Source organism: Rhamphochromis longiceps, linkage group LG22 (genome assembly GCF_057381845.1).
Source record: "Rhamphochromis longiceps isolate RC_006_pf linkage group LG22, R_longiceps_female_GT1.1, whole genome shotgun sequence".
NCBI lineage: Eukaryota > Metazoa > Chordata > Actinopteri > Cichliformes > Cichlidae > Rhamphochromis > Rhamphochromis longiceps.
Window position 1 is genome coordinate 33,230,986 of NC_140577.1, and position 19,714 is coordinate 33,250,699.

Genomic DNA, 19,714 nt, shown 5'->3' on the forward strand with positions numbered 1-19,714 from the left:
GTTTTGAAAAACTAAAGGCTCAGGTCATCATTTTGTTCATGCAAAGCATCATTCATGCTCTGCATGACTATAACAGCAGTGTACTTTGCAGCAAAGAGGATATCAAGTTGCTGCTTTGTGCTCTGAACCAATCACATGCAGACCAATCATCATTCAGTCTCTGATCGCTTTCCTACGTTTAATGCTGACTTGGCCATGGATCGAAGCCAAACAGCCCAACTCATCCTGATCACACCTGTGCAAAATGTGCATCACACTAATTATTGCTGTAGGAAACACTCAATTCAGTTTTTATTTAAATGCACCAAATTACGCCTTTATATTGTAAGGTAAAGACCCCACAACGATAACACAAACCGTGATTTGACAATAACTGAATACTTATATCGTCTAGAAAATTCAGATATTGCTTACTGACAAATATGGCTACATGAATATCTTTTTTAATCTTAATTTGTAAATGGTTTCTCTTATTCCTTTCCAAATTATGATTTAATATTATTTAAAAAGGTGCTGCTCCATCAAGTTCTCTTCTGGTTGACAAGGGTGTGTTGAGTCCCAGCATAAAATGTTTAAATCATGATCTTGCAACAGGATGTCTTTGTTCATACACACGGAAAATGCAAATGATCCACTTTCACTATGCAGTTGGTTGGCAAACAAACTTTTGCGTCACTCTGGCATTCCTGCACAGAGAAGTGGGGGAGGGAAGAAGGTGGGCTCTCAGCCAACAGGTACTTAAATACAGGACAGGTGAAGCTAGAGACAGTGCAAGTCCACGATCTGCCCACATTTTCTACCTGACTATTCGGGAACAGGTAAGCTAAAGAACTTGTCGCCATAGCTTTGTACCTTTTTGTGTGTGAATACTCTACTATGTCAAATAATTGCATGTCATACAAAAGTATCTGGATTTCTGTTAAAATAGTCTTCTCTATAAAAGTGTCTCTTCAGTTTTGCTTCCCTTTCTGTTACTGCAAGTTTTAACAGCTCATGTGCTGATCGAAGTGTGAATGCAGTTACTTTAGCAAACAGGCTGATGCTTCAAGTCTAAAACTGGTATGCATTTCTAGCTGGTTTGTGTTTGCTGTTTCAGGAAAACTCTAAAGATGGTTAAATCAGCGCTGTCTGTGCTCTTGGTCCTGGTAGCCATTTCCTCTACCTTTGCTGCAAAATATATCCCCAAGAGTGGGAAGAGGGTCCCACAGACTCTGTCCAGAGGTATTTGAGTCATTTCATTCACGCATCAAGCCCAGTATTACTGAGGTAAAGGACGCACTTATCTCTAATGGTGTCTTTGTCTGTGCAGGATGGGGCGATCAGCTGATATGGGCTCAGACTTATGAGGAGGGTCTTTACTGGTCCAGGTCAAAGTAAGACATAGTTTCAAAATAAAAGTCCAAACTTTGACTTAACTCTAAAATTTGCTGAAGCTTATGATGGGCTGGTTGGTATTTTAGGAACAAGCCCCTGTTGGTCATCTTTCACCTTGAAGACTGCCCACACAGCCAGGGTGAGTAGCTGCTCGTGTTTCACTTATTAAGTTACTCACTGTGTTTGTTCGAGCGAGAAGTCTGTTCTGTTTGAAGACTGAGTGTGTGTTTGTTCATATGTGATGTCACCTTGGTCATCCTGGTGCTCTTCTCTACACACCCGAGTTATAAAACTTAAAGTCAATTTTCTCCCACAGCGCTGAAGAAAGTCTTCTCCGAGGATAACGAGGTCCAAAAAGTCCTTGATGAGGACTTCATCGTCCTTAATCTGGTGGTAGGTTATAACACCTGACAAAATGAAGTATTTTAAAGTCTTTCAGTCTCTATTACATTTTAAGGCACACTTAACATTATTACATTTTGTGGTTCAGCACTGGCGCGTAGGTTTACGGTGCCTGTAAAAAAACTGTTCTTTTGCTTCTCCTACAGTATGAAACCACAGACAAACATCTGTCCCCTGATGGCCAGTATGTTCCCAGGCTCCTTTTTGTTGGTAAGAGCTTGAGATTAGGACATATCTTTTATATAGACTGGTAACTACTATTACATCTATCAGTGTGTTTTATTGCACTGAATCCTTTTAATGTTTCTCAAGGAAATGACATTAACTATAATTAGCTGTATTGTATATCAGTTACAACCATGTCTCCAAAATATTGGTGCTGTGGAAAATCCTCGCCCATCCTAACCTGTTGTGTAAATGAATATACTTCAGAGACAACAAATCAAATGTTAAAAATCTGATATTTTATAGTGAAATGTTATGAAATTATAGTTTGATGCACACAACTGGCGTTTTTTCACTTACCCAGCACCAATTTCTCCACAGACCCCTCAATGACAGTGAGGGCTGACATCACTGGTCGCTACGCCAACCGCATGTATGCCTATGAACCAAGTGACATCAAACTCTGTAAGTGCTGCAGCCCATACTTGCTGTGACGCGTACTCCTCACGATGCAGTTTTTGTCTGCTTGCATCCATTTACACTGTGTAATTAAACATTTCCTGTCTCTTCCTCAGTGGTTGGCAACATGCAGAAAGCTAAGAAGCTTCTGAAGTCTGAGCTGTGAGCACCAGGAAGACACACTGATGCTGATCCACAGCTGCTTTCTCCACAGTTTACATATGAGAAACAACGCACTGGAAAAATTCTTCTTTTCACCTTCACTTGAAATGTTTTCTCCCTGATTTCCTTCCTAATGCTTGTTATTATTACTGTACGACAGGAATATTGAGTAAATAAATGAAGCTGTTCTCACTGACAGATACTCTGCCTTCTTATTTGCCAGACTGTGTGGAATCAAATCTTTATGTTTAATCAATGATAATAATCATACTAACAACAAAATAATGAAATGACTGTTAACTTCAGTGCCTGCATCAGGTCTCCACTCATCCAGCTGTTAAATGTTTAACTTTTAAAGGCTGTGTGGGAGGGCTAGAAAAAAGCAGTTTTTACTGCATTCGGCCTGTATTGACCATAATGACCACTTTGTTATATGTATCTATCTCAAAAGGCCAAAAGGTGTTTATTTGTGCGGTCATTTTTCTCTTACACCACTATAGGAGGTTTTTTACAATGTGATGGAAGTGCAGACTTTCACCTTTAATTATAGTAGATCAATAAAAGCGTGGCATTAAAAGTTTAATAGTTACAGACATTTTTGCCCACAATTTTCCCAGCATTTAGTTTGCACACTAACCAGAGTTTAGCGTGTTCAAGTTTATGACAGTGCAATCAGAAAAACACAAAATACAAATATGTACTTCTAGAGACGTGTCAGGAGACAGACTCTTGTCTCTGAAAAGAACACGCAAAGTTCACTTATGAACAACTGATAAGATTGTTGAATCAGACCAAAGTGGTAATATCTGACCATAACACCCAGCACAGAGGCAGCCGTGGCCAAGGAGGCAGAGCACGTCTGCTAACCACAAGCTTGGTAGTATAAACCCCGCCTCCTCCAACCTGCATATCAAACTTTCCTCTGGCAGGATACTGAAGCTAAATGCATCAGTTGGAGTCTGTGAGTGTTAGGTTAAGCACTTGTGAACTGGAAAGTGCTGGTGCTTTCAATCAGTGGATTTGGGGTCAGTTAATGTTTCTGTCACAACTCTGATTCAGTGATGTGCTGGTGACAATCAGCATGCAGAGACTGGCATGATTTGCCTACTCTGTTTGATAACAAGAAATAATCATATAATGACGCCTGATCTGCAATCTGTCAGCACGATGTCTGTCAGTCAGACAGTTTCAGGTAAGGAATCGACTCAAGAAGACTGTGTATGCAGTAAAGTTGAATTCTGGGTGGGCGGGTCCACACTGCCAGCACTGAAAGCTTTTTTGTGTTGCTGGGTAACCCAGTCTCAAGTCTTTTCAATTACAAAGAACCGGCTATGTTAGGAACCTGCAGATGTTTTGCATATTTGAAAGTAAGTGTGTGTATGTGTGTGCGCTGCGTACGGCTCAACAGAGTCAATCAGGCTTATCATGTTTTTTGTTAAGTCTGATTTTGTTCCTTCCTGACCTCTTATAGGAGGAAGCTGACTCAGAGGGTTACCCCCCCATAACAAAAAACAAACAAAAAACACTCCCAGGCCCTGAGGAGGTGCCACTTTTTTTAGGGATTTAATGACTCGTGGGCTTGGTTAAGTTGAAGGAGCAAACCATGCCACTCCTAATTTAACTAGACCCAGACAGGCAAAGGAGGAATTAGAGTCATTTAATATTCTGATCAGGTTGTGGTTGGTGCTCGGACAAAGAATTAATATGTCAGTCAATGAATGAATGAAAGAAGCAAAACAATTGCTATGAAGCTATGTTTGTACGTTTGTTTGACCAGGTGAGTTTGTTGTAGAGTTACAGACTATAAAGGAGATAAATATGTCTCCTAGCAGGCAGATGTGAGGTATGTATTCAAATATGAAAAGAATCTATTAGTTTGAATGTAAGTGCTGAAACAGACTATATTTATGACAATTTAAAAATCATGTTTATAATGCCTACAACATGAATAAATGTAAAATAATTGTCCCTGTAAAATGAAAGTTAAAGTTAGCCATGATTCCCTGTGATTGTCCTAGTTTGGACTGCACATACTGTCAAATGCAGCTTCATCAGTTCATCATCTGATGTGGGTGGAAAAGGTGGGCGGAGAGAGATTGAAGCCCCCCCCCCCCCGGGTTTCTCTTGTCATCACAACAAGAAAGGGTAAGAGAAGAGCTTAGAGAAGGTCTTCAGTGCTATAACAGAGCTTTTCCATTTTTTGCTAATAGTAAATCAAAAGACAAGTTTAATCAATATGTTAAATGAAAATATCTTTTCTAATGTCTACATTTCATACATTTTATGTATCAGACACAGAAAGCATGTGATGAAGACACTGATTCTTTTTATTAGATTAGTATCATAGTGTGGTTTCCAGTACAAAGGCTCAGAGGAACTGCTTACAGATAGTTGCAGTTTTTTATACAGTAGCCCACATTTTAATGGACAGAGTCATGCAAAAGGGCAAATCCACAGCAAACAGAGAAAAACTCATAGGCACACACTTACTTTCAAATATGCAAAACATCTGCAGGTTACAAACAAAGCCGCTCGTCACACATTCACATTTCTACACATGGTAAAACATCAGAATCTGTAATGTCAGTGTGCAGAGAAGTGGGTGATATTATTGCTTCCAGTGGAATCGACTGTTTTTATAAAAGAAACAAAATGACAAAAAAGTGTTCAGAGTTAACTCTCAGCCAGGGTGTGTAAATACTTCTGGATTATATAGCAGATCAGCATTCCTTCTTTTTATTTCACAGTGTACTAACTGTATCTGTATTTTGCAGGAATGTCATGCTGAAGGCAGCATGTTCGCCGCTCCTCACACATAACTTGAAAACGAAACACATCAGGTTTACTGCAGTGATCAGTCAAAATGCACAAGTCAGAACGTCCATAGAGGTCGTTTGGGGATGAGGTGATTGGATGTTGGTCAGTGGAGCTTTGGCTGTCTCACAGGAAAGCACTAGGGTTGGCTCGTGGGTCCTTCTGGTTCCTGTAGCAATATGTGAGCCACACTCCCAAGATCTGACACAAACACACAGCACTAAGTTAAAAGTTTCCTTATGTCAGTCAATACTATGTAATGAATTGTTTCAAACACACTACGTCATGAGAATTATTTTAAATCCACAATTATTTATGTAGAAATGTTGCCATGTTTTCTGGACAAACTCACTGAAGGAGGTCTGAGTCAAAGTTGGTCTGACAATCGAAATGCTGTCAGGCTTCCATCCATGTGACCTTATTCATTAATTATTAGCGTGAATGCTGATTACACAGTATTGTTAGCCTAATCTTTATTATTATATTTTATTATTATTTTATATTCTGTACATTTTTTGTACTCTACTTCAACACCGTTCTTCATCTTAGAAAAAACATTAACCAAGTCATTATTTTGTCATTTCAATTATTTTCTTATTTGTTCAAATGTTTTAAATACTTTCCCGTCACTAATGTACAAACAGCTGTTTTCCCTTCCATGCTGAAAATGAATCCTCTGTCTTTGTTGGTCCAAACAAGGGAAACAGTGAAGCCCATATTAAACGTTTGCTATGTAATGATATCACCTGCGAAAAAGCCTCCTCCATGTTCCTCTTTTACAAACAAATCCTTCTGAATTCCCTTTTCTGTCTAATGACTCATTAGTAGTTAACAGAGCTGACTGTTTGTCAGCCTGGCTACAGTGAACAGAAACCTGGGGTTGTTCTTATTTCCTTTAATCACTGATTGAAGAAAATAAGCTTTATAGAGAGCTCTTTTAAAATAGAGCAACAAACTATTTCTCGAGGCTAAATGATGATCTTCTAAAGTAGCGACACGCCATTTCCTCTCCAGCTTACGAGTCATCTGCTTTAAGGTCTGGGTTTGAGAGTTTTACACTAACGACTTGTACGCAGTGAGGTTGGGCGATACGTAAAAATCTTCCAACCGATAATCATCAGTCCAATAACCGACGATATCTTTGCGCAGGTGCAGAATTTCTGATGGGTGGAGCAATGCAATCATGCACGGACTGATTTGCATATTTAGAATTTATAAGTTTTGTTTGAGGGAATATTTTACCTTCTTTTCTTGTTTGTTTCAGTAGCTACTTTTGGATTTTTTTCAAATGTATTTATTTGAGATGCGCTAAATTACAAAGAACACTTAACTTTACGATGGAGATTTTTTTAATGTTCGCTGGAAGAGACATTTTGATTTTTAACGTAGTTTTTGTTTGAGCTTGCATTTATTGTTTGGGTGAGTGTGTGCGACGGATAAACACTGGAACAGCTTGTAAACACGGTTATAGTGGAAAAAGAAGCCACTTTCTCTTTGTTTCCCATTTAAATCAAATGTTTTTATTTTTTCTGAACATGGGCTTCTGCCTTGCTTTCTGTTATGAGTTTGAATAAATGAATCGCTACATTTGGGCGCACTCTGAGGTCGGTGCATTTGCTCACAGCTGGAAGACGGTGCCGTCAAAACAGCCCAATTATTTTTCCATTGGCTGCTTCTCTTAGCTTCAGTCAACATTATTAGCAAACTTACTCGTGGGCAAATAAATGAATAAATCGCTCTTGTAAAAACGATTGGTGAAAGGCTCAGCCTACGTCGATAGTCGATATATTCGTCCAGTCGCCCAACCTTAAAGATAGGAATCACCATACAGAAAAATATGACTATTGTGGAAAAGATTCAATCACAGAAAATGAAATATGAAGCTGAAAGAAGATGACAGACTGAAACACTTAGTAAAATGTAACTAAAACAGGATCTTATTGATATACTAGAGAAAGTCCAGAAGTGGAAGCCCAAATGACATTTTCTACAACAGACTAACTTTTAATATAATTTGAGTTTCTGGTTTGTATTCCATACAAGTTGGTGGTGGTACCATGGGGCACATGTAGGCAGCCTGCTGTAGGCACTGTTACCGGTCTGAAATATCAGCACGCTCTCATACCAACATACCGACGCCATGTGACAAATCGGCGGTATGTTACGCGTTGGGAGGTATGAGAGCCGTTTGGAATTAATCTATACATATAAATGTGTTTTATGTTCTGATCATGAATCACTTTGGAAAACACCATCTGATAGGGCCAACGTTATGGTTAAGGTAATGGTTAAGGTAATGGTTAAGGTTAGGGTTAAGGTAATGGTTAAGGTTAGGGTTGGAATGGACGGCTGGAGCTTCTGCTCTGAGCGTGTGTTATTGCCACGACCGGCATTCTATTGGATTCAATTGAGATTCCGAAGCGTCTCATAAGGACGCGGAATGGTACCTTTCATCTTGGGACGTGACAAATCGTCGGTATGTTACTGAAACACAGGGCATGTCTGGGCTGTAATGGCTCACCTCAGTGAAGCTGAAAAAGAGGCCAATTCCTCCTACAAATCGGAGAATATCTCCAGCATGTTCCTTAATCTGGTCTGCACAAGGCGAACAGAAGCTGTTGGGGAAACAAGCCTGCAAGAGACACAGCACATGTTTAAAAATCGCACCAATGCTTCTGACAGTAGAGTCATTATTTCAAATTAACTTTACTGCTGTTACTTTTCAAACAAGACCAAGGGAGCTCACTCTCAACCAGTGATGGGAATAACGGCGTTACAAGTAACGGCGTTGCTAACGGCGTTACTTTTTTCAGTAATGAGTAATCTAACTAATTACTATTCCTATCATTACAACGCCGTTACCGTTACTAACAAGAAAATGTGGTGCGCTCGCGTTACCATTTTTCAACAAACAGATGATTGAAGCTGTGTTCAGGTTACCGCTTGCACGGAAGTAGCTGTAAGTAATCTGGGCGCTACAGCTTTAAGCAGCTACGCGCTCCCGTGGACGGTACAACACCTGGAGCTAATGGGGCAAAACAATCGCATTATCCACAACTGTTCCTTGGCTCTTGGACAACTTTGATAATTCTTTTCACTCCTCTGTCTGAAACCTTGCAAGGAGCAAGGTTGTGGTCGTTGTCAGTTTATCATAAAACGATGTTCTTTCCACTTCTGGATTATGGTCCCAATGGTGCTCACTGGGATCTTCAGTAATATTCCTCTGAGCCAGTGCCAGCAACATTTTTGCAACAATAAAGTTCCAAGGGTCTTGTGAGAGCTCACTGGTTTTACCCATCATGTTTTTTGAGACCCCTTTAAATCGACCATCAGCTGGGCCTGAACCCTATTTGCACCTCCCTTTCTTCATTTTTTCAACAAAGTTTTTTATTATCACACATAATGTAATCACACAATTTATGTGTCTATGGTTTGATTTCATTGCATGTGTGAAGTGGGTGGGTTGTTATCAACACATGGTGAGAATTTCTTTCAACCTAAACTTTAGAAATATATTTACTTGAAAATTTGTGATGTGTTCAATTTTATTGTACATTAAAAAAACAGAACCATCATCAGCCTCTTCGCACATACTGAGATATGTGACATGTAACGGGGAACAGGAAACACTTGGAAAAGACTGGATCCAAACTCACAGCATCACACATGCTGTTAGGGTCGACGTGTTTGAAGCCACAGCAGTTGAGGCTCTTCTCCACATCTCTCTGGGTGCTCTCAGAGTTGTTCCAGCCCACCTCCAGCAGGTGATCCTTGAGCACAGTGTTAGAAGGAACATGAAGCACTACATCTGTCATCATCTGTCAGTATTTTCACATTAAGAGGTTCTGCTTAAATGACTTAATGAGCACATAGTCTGTGCAGCCTGACAAGCTTAGAGTTTTAATCACAGAAGCCACACTGGTTCACTTTTATATTTAAGCTTTTATTTTTTTTATTTATCAGTAATAATCCTTATAGTATCTCCACTTATATTAAAATGTAGTGGCCAAAAAATGTCATGCTGAAACAAAACTTCCAGAGAAAAAAGATACGACCTTCATTTAAGCTGTGCGTTAGCTACTTTTGGAGAGGCAGGTTTTAGGTAAAATCTACTTTCACTTTTTATGTGTTATTTACTGATAATATCTATAAAATATGATTCCCATTGAAGTAATATTATTAGTGTTTACTAACCACAATTTACACTTATTTAAATTTCTTTTATATAATATAATTTGATTTCTTCCTCCTATTACACACACTTTCTTTCTTTTTTGGACGCGTTCCCATTCAAACGAATAGGCGAAAATTCTGTAGGTTTTTTAGGAATTTTGCAAAAACTGTGCAACAAATTGCTACCAAACGTCACAGCACTCTATTCCCAAACAAGCTGCACAAAACGATATATCATATGTGGGGTTTTCACAAAGCTGCAAGGAGAGTTTTGTCTCAAACTATCAGGTGGAAGAACGAGACGGTACTGTCTGACACTGCTGCCTGCTTGTTCAAGGCCTCCACCTTCCCTGCATCCACCTGTATGGATGTTTGCTCAACAGCTCTGATGAAACTTTTTAAAATGTGAGTTGTCTAACTGTACTGGATATAAAGTCAAGTAATAACAAATTAATGTGCAACAGAGAGCAAGCTGCATAGTTATCATTTGTGCTGCTCGGCACTCTGTGGAGAAACCAAAGCTCGTACCTGTTGCTCTCTGTTGACAGCCAGACAAGCGCTGGAAACAGAAAACTGTACAATAAATACCATGAACAGGATGATCATGTACTGAGCTTCACTGTCAAAGAACAACAACAGTGGACACATTGCAGACATTGGACATGCATAATACTGCTGATAGTCAGTGTTACTGAAGCACTACATAAGCAGTTGGAAGAGCTCATTTATAGAAACATATCTGCTAATAGTAAGAAAATAGAGTCTGTGTGCAAGGTTGTCTGTGAAATACAGTCCAGCTCGGTATCTTCTTCCACATAAATACATTAATATGTAATGAATTTTCCAAAACAGTAATGTTAAGACAGCATATTGTAGGAGATAAACAACAGTGTGCTGGTCAGAAACAGGACAAAGATGCTCGGCACCAACAAAGACAGCTCTAAACATTTTAACTGTAAATGTTCTTTTCTTTTATTCTGGGAAGTTCTGGTCACTTAGCAACTAATTAAACATCTGAATCTAAATATTACAGAATTATTTTTAGATTTTTTAAATTAGCACAAATTCAATGATACCACAAAACAACGACCACAGAAGACAAACCAACAATATTATTATACACAGTTTCTATTTTGTCGTTGTTTCTTTATGCACCCCACCAACATGCCCCCGACCAGGTTCTGCTGGAGGTCTCCTGTCACCAAGAGCTTGGTTAAACGGGATTGTTTGATTGTTGGGGTCCTCCCTTTATTGTAGGTCTTTAAAAGGGCTGGGCCATATTATACCGTTCACGGTAATACCGGTATAATGTTAGGCAACGATAGGAAAATGAAATATCGCGATAGAATGGGAGTAAAACGCGCATGCGCAGTGCCTTTGTTTTCATACGCACATGGCCGATTGTTGAGTGAAACAGATGAACCAGAATTGGTTTGTAAAAATGGTGCAACTTCAGTGATGTGGAACTGGTTTGGTGTTTGTCCGTCAGATACACGACAAAGCACATTTTTTTGCAGAACATGCAAGCGGCCGTTGTTATTGTCGTATTTGTCGGACTAAGATGCTCTTAAATCTGGGAGTAATCTGGGTCCTAAACTCCGTATGCTTCAGGTCAAACAACACTGCAGCATCACTTAGAGTTAAAAACTGTCTAAATTCTTTCATCTTTAATAAAACGATCAGCATTGCTGCTTTACCAGGTGTAACTATGAAGTTTAACTTCCAGGCATCCATGAAAACTAAAGTTATTACATTTAACGGAGTTAGACGTTAGCAGGAAGCTAGCGGAAGTTAGCTCGCTAGTTTCGCTAGTTACCTAAGCATGATATAGCATGTTCTGACTGAGAGATTTCTGAAAAAAATCAAACGTACAGTTCTGCTATCACTTCCAACATAAATGAAGACAGGAAACTAAACAGCAGTGACGTTTGTAGGGTTACTGAAGTTGGGCTAGCTGGTATATAATGATGTGCTACGTGATCGCTAGCGACACAGCTATGTTAGCATAACATAAACAGTGAAGCTGGAGGACGAACACTAACACTTTTCCACTTATAAAAGTTAACGTGAAGGTTCTTCATGGTTAGAGACAAATGCAATCGCATGGCAGGATGTTGTAAACGGACCAAACTTCAGTCAGGAGAACAACTGAGATAATCCATCCACAATACGAGGTTAGTCATTAATAGACTGCAACAACATGGGAATAGAGCAGCTGCCAGAGAATTCAACATTAATGAATCAATGGTACAGAAGTGGAGGAAGCAAGAAGAATGAGTTTAATAAAGTTTGATTTATCTGACTGCTTTGTTTCGCTTAATGTGCCTTATAATCCCGTGCACCTTATGGTCCGAAAAATACATACTGCACACTGCAGTTTAATGTTGCAAAGCACCTCTTTTTAACTTCAGTGGATATTATACATGGTTATGCTCAGGATATGTCAGCCCATTTCTACTGGAAATGCCTTTTGGTTAAACTTTCAGCAAGGAATTTGCATTTGCACTGTTACATTTTTATAAAGCTTTAATGTACATAAAAACCAGCTTCTTGTTTAAGTGAAAATAAATGGAAGGTTGTCTTTTTGCACTAGTAATGTTGTGGAGTTGTATTTTGTCTCGCATCAATTATATCGTCGGTTATATCGTTATCGCAAATTTTCAAATATATATCGTGATAAATATTTTTGGCCATATCGCCCTGCTCTAGTCTTTACCTTACATTATCTTCAAGCATCTTGAGATGACTGTTGCCGTGAACTGGCACTACTGGAACTATATATGTAGAAAAAGGATTGAATTTGTATTACTGAATGACATTTTATATAAGTTGTGAATGAAAGTACAGAAAGAACAGTCATAGGATGAGTTTGTGAAGGATACAAAGAAGAGCAGGACTTGGTGATGCTTCATTGCCCCAATGAGGCCAGCCAGAGCCACAAAGAAGAGAAAGACACCCACACCAATGATGCCTCCCACCACCTGGAAACTGGAGACCAGACCAAACCACTTTCCCCATGCTGCGATGCCAATCATCAGGAGACTGACCATCTGCAGGACAGACATACTGGCTGAGTGTGGAAATGACACTTTGTGCAAAAAGTTAAACATCATTTTTTATTCTATCAGCTGGCCAGGGCTGTTCTGTAAGGAGTTTGCATGTTCTCCCCATGTCTACATGGTTTCTTTACATGCTTCCTCCCACAGTCCAAAAACATGCAGTTACACAGGTTTGGTTAATTGCTGATTCTAAATTGCCCATAGATGTGAATGTGAGGTTGAATGGTGTTAGCTCTGCTACAGACTGGCAATCTGGGTGCACCCTGCACTATGGCAGCTGTGATAGGTCTTATTTGGATAAGTGGATTGAATATAGCTACTTCCACATCGGCTAAATTGAACATGTGAAATCAACTGCAGCAGGCAGCTTAAAAAACAAAAATCAGCCATATAAGTATCCACACTATCACACGTGGGTTAATTATTGAAATTCTGCTTTAGGTTATAAGAGAACTTTATTGTATTGTCCAGCATGTGCTGTCTGCATTGACTTTGACCACAAACAATCTGAGTGGCTCATGAACCAGCAGCCAAGGAATCTTTGTCTGAAGTGGTGACACACGGTGTCAGCAGTGTAGCATAAATCAAGTTCAGAATAGTTTAAATGTGCGTCTTCCTTCATCACATGCACATGGTAACTAATTTTAAAAAGTAAAAATATTCAGTCAGTAGCATAGAACGATTTATGTGGATGAGGAAAAATATCAATCCTTGATGTGATTGTGTGAGCAAATCCAGTAGCATTGTTATGTTTTAGGGACATTTTGCTGGGATGACTTGACTTGTCATCGTACAAGAAGTTAGGGGGCTAGAATCAGCATATTATTATAAAATTATAAAACTGATTTTTCTCTGATAGAGTGATTGGAACAGATACTTCTTTGTCACAAAAAACATTCACAAATTTTGCGCTGCTGGATGGCTTTAAGCACTAGTTGTGGGAATGGATACATGTTGCTTCTTTATTACTTTAAAAAAAGAGTGATAATAAGAGCATTTTCGTCTTCTTTTTTAAATGTGAGCTGAACTGCATGTGCATATCTTATCCTCTCGACTTTTACATGATAAGCAACAATTTTGTACTACACTTACATAAAGAGAGATTAAACAAGAAGCAAAGGCCAACATGTCAGACTGATACGATGATATAATACGAAAGTTGCAGTGTCAGATACGGCAGATTACCTCACTGTGAAATCATTAGTACCTCCTGCACCCTTACAGAACCAAGGGTGCTATGGAGCGCCTTCTTTAAAGGACTGCAAGGCTCCAGGTCCAGTGTGTAGCTAAGCGTCAGATACACACCTTAATCCAAAGCAGACATGATAAGAGCTATCAAAGCCTGCAGGAAAGGCTTCCACAGTAAGGGCGACCTCTAAAGTGACAACCCCCCGCCCCAAAAAACAAGCGCACAGTTAAAGGTGGAAACTGTAGATCCTCCCATTTTAAAAGGAAAATCGGGCGCTTTTCTAAACTCCTCGTCTCTTATTCGGTTCATCCGATGGATGGAGCGGCCACCTGATCCTACCTACCACAGTGAATAATTGATTAGAGCAGCGTCTGACCTCATCAGTGGATTTTGTAAAAGTGGACGTGTCCTACACTCCATTTACACACTCTGAGGGTGATAAAATGCTATCTGTATTGATGAACACGGCACTTTAATTATCCATATGGTAAGCTGTGATGTGGATACTCACAACATAGAGGATGTTGAGCGCACACAGGGAGTGCTTGGAGCAGGTAAATCCAGCGCAGCCCATGTTCACCAGCAAATAAACACAATAAATCCTTGAAACTGATGTTTACATAAATATCTCGACACAAGAAATAAAACCCGGACAAAGACCCACTGAGCTACTTATTCCGCTAGTCCGCAGCAATAGATGATCGGTCCAACCTGCGAGGAAAAAAAGAGGCTTACAACCAACACCTGAGTGCAGAGGAAGTCACATATCGACCCTTCAAAATAAAGTCACATAAACACCGACCGTGAGATAGATAGACATCGGTATTTTGAGGGAAATTGGGATGCAGCCTACAATCTAACTTCTTCTTCACCACAGCGGATCATCTACCTTCATCTGAAAATGTCCCCAGCATCCTCCTCCGTCACACCAACCCTCTGCATCTTCTCCTTCACTACATCCACCAATCATCTCTGTGGTTCTCCTCTTTGCCTCCTGCCTTCAGTGTTACACCATGACATATATTTGCACACATATTTGTGTCCTTTTGTATTATATTTATACCTGTATCTCTATATGTATCTCTACCTATATTTATCTTAATATTTATCTATCTATGCCTCTGTTTCAACACGTTTGTTGTATGCATGCTCTGGTATTAATAAAGTCTCTTTGATTCTCTGATTCAGATTTTCTTCAGTGCACATTCATCAGGTCCTTAAAGTACTCCTTCCATCTTCTCAACACAGTCTTCACTTCACAGTTGGTACAGTTCAATCTGTCTTAACCTGCTGCACCCTTTACAACTCGAGCTCTCTCCCTAACCAATGGGGAGCCAAATCCTTATCTCTTTTCTCAGTGTCCAGCCTCACCTACAAAACACTGTAAACCTTTGATGGACGCCTGAAGTATCTTCATCTGGGGTATAAACATCATGTAACAACGTCTCTAGTTACAATCAGTTGTGTGTTAATCGTATAATAAGGATGCACGTGGTCTGTTAATTCCAGGCTGAAATGCCATGCTTTTATTATGAAGGATTAAAATTCCAGTTTGCGTGTAGTCTTATGTTTTTTTTAAAAACTTGACTCCTAGTCCACATGTGACTCAGTAAGGGACGGGGGGCAGGATATCCGATCCACCGATTGGCTAAAGAGAAGTCCTGCAATTTCCTCTCAAAATATTCCAGAAAGATTGTTGTCAGGAGCCATTTAGCTTCATAATTCACCAACGACGCTTCGCTTGAAAACAGCACAAGCGTTGCTGGGTCACACTGAGCCGTCAAATGCACGCACGCCAAACACACACAGCGTTCCGGCAGGACAACAACGGGAGAAAGTGAAAATACATACGAGTAATGCCAGTAACAAGATCATCTGCTGACCGGCGAGCAGCAGCTGACAAACTGTCCTATTAGATATTATAAGACTAAAGTCAGATCTCATCACCTCAGAATGTAACACTCGCAGACACATGATACGTGGTTCTAGTCGTTCCGCACTTCTTCTGCGCAGGTGGCCCGAGCAGCCACTCAGCGATCATAAACTTATATGACCATCAGATGGCGCTGCAGGACCAGTCAAACTCAAATGACTCGCTGAAAACCTCACCGGGCAAGTACATCGTGATAGCGCCGGTGTCGTGCCAAAAAGTGATCGTCTGCTCGGATTTAAACTGCTATACATAACTTGTTGGTCTATAATATGTGAAACATATGTCAAATGTGTCCCTCGTGAATGAAAAAGTCATCGTGAGCCACAAACAACATCCCTGTAACAGCGTAGAAGCCGTCGGTTTTGGGGAGTGACTTTTATATGTCCTCTATTTATGCAGTTAAAAAAGCTTGATGACATTAAAAATGTGTTTTTTAGAGTAATCTGGCCAAGAAGACAGCAAATATTGCAAGAAATCTAACAATAGTTCTGTAAACATGTTTTAAGTGGACAAAAAGGATGGATTTGGTTGTAATGTAAGTACAATAAGGCAGAGTTGTAAAGATAGTTGAAAAAGATGTAATTTTAACATTTTATATGTAACCCCTTTGTAAAGCCTGTTGACCAAAGTCTATTTGGGGTTCAGTATCTGAGGCAGTCAGCGATTAAACCACAGATTAGCAGATGACTATGCCTGCACTACCTCCTGAGCCACCCCGTGGGTACACAGTGGGTGTAAAGGGACAGACACAGTCAACAATAATACTCAAATATACTGTGGCATTTAAACAATGCCTAGTTTGTACTAAGGGCCACCCACACCATTACACCACCAACACAAGCGTGAACCATTGATTAAAGGGAGGATGTATCCTCTACTTTCATATTGTTTAATGCCAAATTCTGACCCAACCATCCAAATAGTGCAGCAGAACCAGCAACATTGTTCTACTGTCTATTTTTCTTAGTTTTTCTTTTCCCCCACCTTTCAAATGTTGGCCTTTAAGCCCAGAAATCCTTTTGTTTCCCTCTTTGTTTTATGTTTTTAAGATAAAATCATCCTTAAGAAGCATGATATTAAATAAATTCTTACAGAATGGTGGTGACAAGTGAAAATGTCTCTGTTAAATCCACTCTTAAAGGATTGCAGTTACAATGTGTAGAGGGAAAGCAGTATACACGCAGGACGGAGTGCATTGCCAAAAACCAAAGACAGTTATGCTCACTTGCTACTAAATGTCCTGAAATATGTCATATGTACAGAGGTCATGATAACATTCCTAAACACTCATACTCCTTTGGGTGGCGCTCTCACTTGATGTTGGCTTTTTCTGGTATCACTTGCTGTTTCTGTTACAACACAGAGTGGTGTTATTAGCTGTGTCCAGGGGCTGCATCCTTCTTCTTTTTTTAAAACTTTAACAAAAGAACAAAGTACAAGAGCGGTAGCTACCTTAGCAGAACAAAGATGACATAAAACATATACTGTAGAAAATCGTTTCAGAACTTGAGAACAGAAGAAGGAAATCTAGATGTGTCAGGGAGGCAAGAAAGAAAATTAAAAAAGCAACCACAATTTATTTTCTTCTTCTTCTTCCTTTTGTTTTAAGCAGTTTTGAATATTTTATTGAGAGAATAACAATAATGTCCTAACTGCTTTATGATTAGAGGAAAGTCTGATAATGTCATAAGTGATAGTTATGGAATTCCATCATGAAAGTAAGGAAGTGCGGTTTTCTGTTCAGAACATTTGGGAATATGACATTTGGCCCATAAAAGAATTCAATTAATTACAAATATAGAAGAGTTTATGTTGTTATCCTGATGTAGGATAAGACATCTTTCCAAAAAACCCTGAAAATCCCCTTTGATAGTGTCTCTTACATAAAAAGAGACATTTTGCCAAAAATGTCAAGAGTGGGAGCCCACTCTACCTACTCACACTAGGCATAGCTGTCCAGTGCTGAAGCAAGTTAGTTCTAGGGTTAAAGAACCCTAATTTATTGTACCGCAAATGTTTCCCTCTGGCTTCTGTATGAGCTTCCGTTTAGTTAGCACACTGAGATTGGTTTTCTGCCATTGCACATGTGCTCCAAATCCAAACTACTCATTGCTGGAAAACTTGTGTCTTGCCTGACAAAGTGGAATAGACCAAAATATCCTCTAAAGCCAGACATCACATCGTGATCCAAGGAACATCAGGAACAAATGAGAAACAAAGTAATTGAGATCGCTCAGTCTGGAAAAGGTTAGAAGGCCATTATCCACAAATAGTGAAAACAAGGAACAGTGGTGAACATTCCCAGGAGTAACCGGCTGACCAAAATTACCCCAAGAGTGCAGCGACGACTCATCTATGTCCGATTTCCTTTTTTCTTGAGCACCACTCCTAAATATCATTTTAGAAGCCATTTGTGCAACAATCAAAATTCTGTACTGAAATGTAATGTTATGATGTTACAATCTTGCCTAACCATGTCGATGCTGGTTCTAATCAAATGTTAGTGTCTCAAAGTGAAAAAGCACTCTCAGGATTTAAAATCTCCTTATGTGAACTACAGACAGATTTATCTGGTGCTGATAGGCTAAATCAACATTGTGTGAACTAATCTGACGTGTAACGGCTCTACATTTATATTTAACATTTCTATAACTGCAGTGTGCGCAGCAAGCAACACAGAAAGTCATGTGGAGCTAACTACAATAAACGTGTTAGATACTGTGACTTGAGGCTGGAGTAGAGGTTCACCTTCTTTAAAAAAAAATATTATTATCATTATTTATTTATTTTATTTTATTAAGTTTGAAGTTATTACAAACACAACATACATGACTGGGGGATAAGAAAGTAAGACAGGAGAAGTTCAAGAAAAACAGAGGGGAAGAGGGGCAGTGAGAAAAGACACTAAAGAGACACTAGAGGTTGACCTTCCAGCAGGACACTGACCCTAAACATACAGTCACAACTACACTGGAATTGTTTAGATTAAAGCATATTCATGTGTTAGAATGATGTATTCAAAGTCCAAAGCAAAGAAATAAAGAACTCTGTAGTGCTCTTGTGACACGGGGGCGAAAAATGTAGGAGTTTGAAACTCACGTTAAAGTCTTCTTCTTACTGTTGCTGATTATCTCCCTTTAGCAGCAACTCTGTGTCTATTTTGTGCCTGCTGGCTACAGCGGAAATATGGCACCATTCCAACTTATGGTACACAACTACTTATTTGTAGATTTTATATTTGGATTTCCTGCATATTTCTTCATGTCCTAAAGAAGGGGTGGGCAATTCCAGGCCCCGAGGGCCGGTGTCCTGCAGGTTTTAGATCTCACACACCTGAATCACATGATTAGTTCGTTACCAGCCCTCTGGAGAACTGCAGGAGCTAATTTAGCCATTTAAATCAGCTGTGTTGGTTCAAGGACGCATCTAAAACCTGCAGGGACACCGGAATTGCCCACCTCTGTTCTAAAGTAATAGCGGACTGTTCAGTAGCATCAAGACTGGTCCTCACTGGTTGACAAATATCCAAAGTCCTTTTCCCAGGATGAGAGAGGTGCTTCATTAATGTCTCACTTAGTTCATTTTGTTGTTAAATCCTGTTGTACTTGATTTCAATGGGTTTTTGGTTCTTGATAGAAAATGACTGAGGACAGTTTTACCAAACGTCTGTGGTGCTGTACTTGCAGTCCATTAGCTAAATGTAAATGATGCTCTAGACTATTTAAAAAAACACTGTGTCAAAGTGTTACTTGGACTAAGAAGAGACCCCACTTTCTCATGCCTGTTCAGTTTACTCAGTTTCTTTAGAGCTCTGTATTCCCTGCTGCATTGTCTTCATTTTCCATGCCTCTGCTCCCATGGGAATACACTAACCCCTGTCACAGTTCTCATAGACACAAGCAGCAAGCATGGCTGCTGTCAAGGACCCCACTACCCTCTCTTGGATTTCACACTTACTCTGGGCTGAAGAAAAGTATAAAAGAT

General features: G+C 39.6%; 2 protein-coding genes across 2 annotated transcripts; one reads left to right on the forward strand and one right to left on the reverse strand.

Moving 5' to 3' along the window:
* Positions 1-700: 700 nt before the first annotated feature.
* agr2 (anterior gradient 2) lies at positions 701-2,764 on the forward strand. The gene is made up of 8 exons (XM_085395712.1): positions 701-818; positions 1,097-1,221; positions 1,310-1,373; positions 1,461-1,513; positions 1,691-1,767; positions 1,923-1,986; positions 2,323-2,406; positions 2,517-2,764. The coding sequence occupies exons 2-8, from the start codon at positions 1,110-1,112 to the stop codon at positions 2,564-2,566; spliced, it is 504 nt and encodes a 167-aa protein (XP_085251838.1). The 5' UTR covers positions 701-818; positions 1,097-1,109; the 3' UTR covers positions 2,567-2,764.
* Positions 2,765-4,868: 2,104 nt separating this feature from the next.
* On the reverse strand, positions 4,869-15,766 carry tspan13b (tetraspanin 13b). The gene is made up of 7 exons (XM_085396221.1): positions 15,745-15,766; positions 14,309-14,508; positions 12,432-12,599; positions 10,078-10,158; positions 9,033-9,146; positions 7,898-8,008; positions 4,869-5,577 (listed from the first exon to the last, which is right to left on the reverse strand). Exons 2-7 carry the CDS (start codon positions 14,369-14,371, stop codon positions 5,503-5,505), a joined length of 612 nt encoding a protein of 203 aa, XP_085252347.1. The 5' UTR covers positions 14,372-14,508; positions 15,745-15,766; the 3' UTR covers positions 4,869-5,502.
* Positions 15,767-19,714: the final 3,948 nt, after the last annotated feature.

Coding starts and splice junctions, on each gene's coding strand:
- agr2 (XM_085395712.1), top strand. CDS start 1,110: ATGGTTAAATCAGCGCTGTCTGTGCTCTTGGTCCTGGTAGCCATTTCC. Junction 1,374..1,460: donor CTTTACTGGTCCAGGTCAAA/GTAAGACATAGT, acceptor TTGGTATTTTAG/GAACAAGCCCCTGTTGGTCA. Junction 1,987..2,322: donor TCCCAGGCTCCTTTTTGTTG/GTAAGAGCTTGA, acceptor ATTTCTCCACAG/ACCCCTCAATGACAGTGAGG.
- tspan13b (XM_085396221.1), bottom strand. CDS start 14,371: ATGGGCTGCGCTGGATTTACCTGCTCCAAGCACTCCCTGTGTGCGCTC. Junction 10,159..12,431: donor ACCAAGTCCTGCTCTTCTTT/GTATCCTTCACA, acceptor AGTGAAGCTCAG/TACATGATCATCCTGTTCAT. Junction 8,009..9,032: donor CTAACAGCATGTGTGATGCT/GTGAGTTTGGAT, acceptor TGTCTCTTGCAG/GCTTGTTTCCCCAACAGCTT.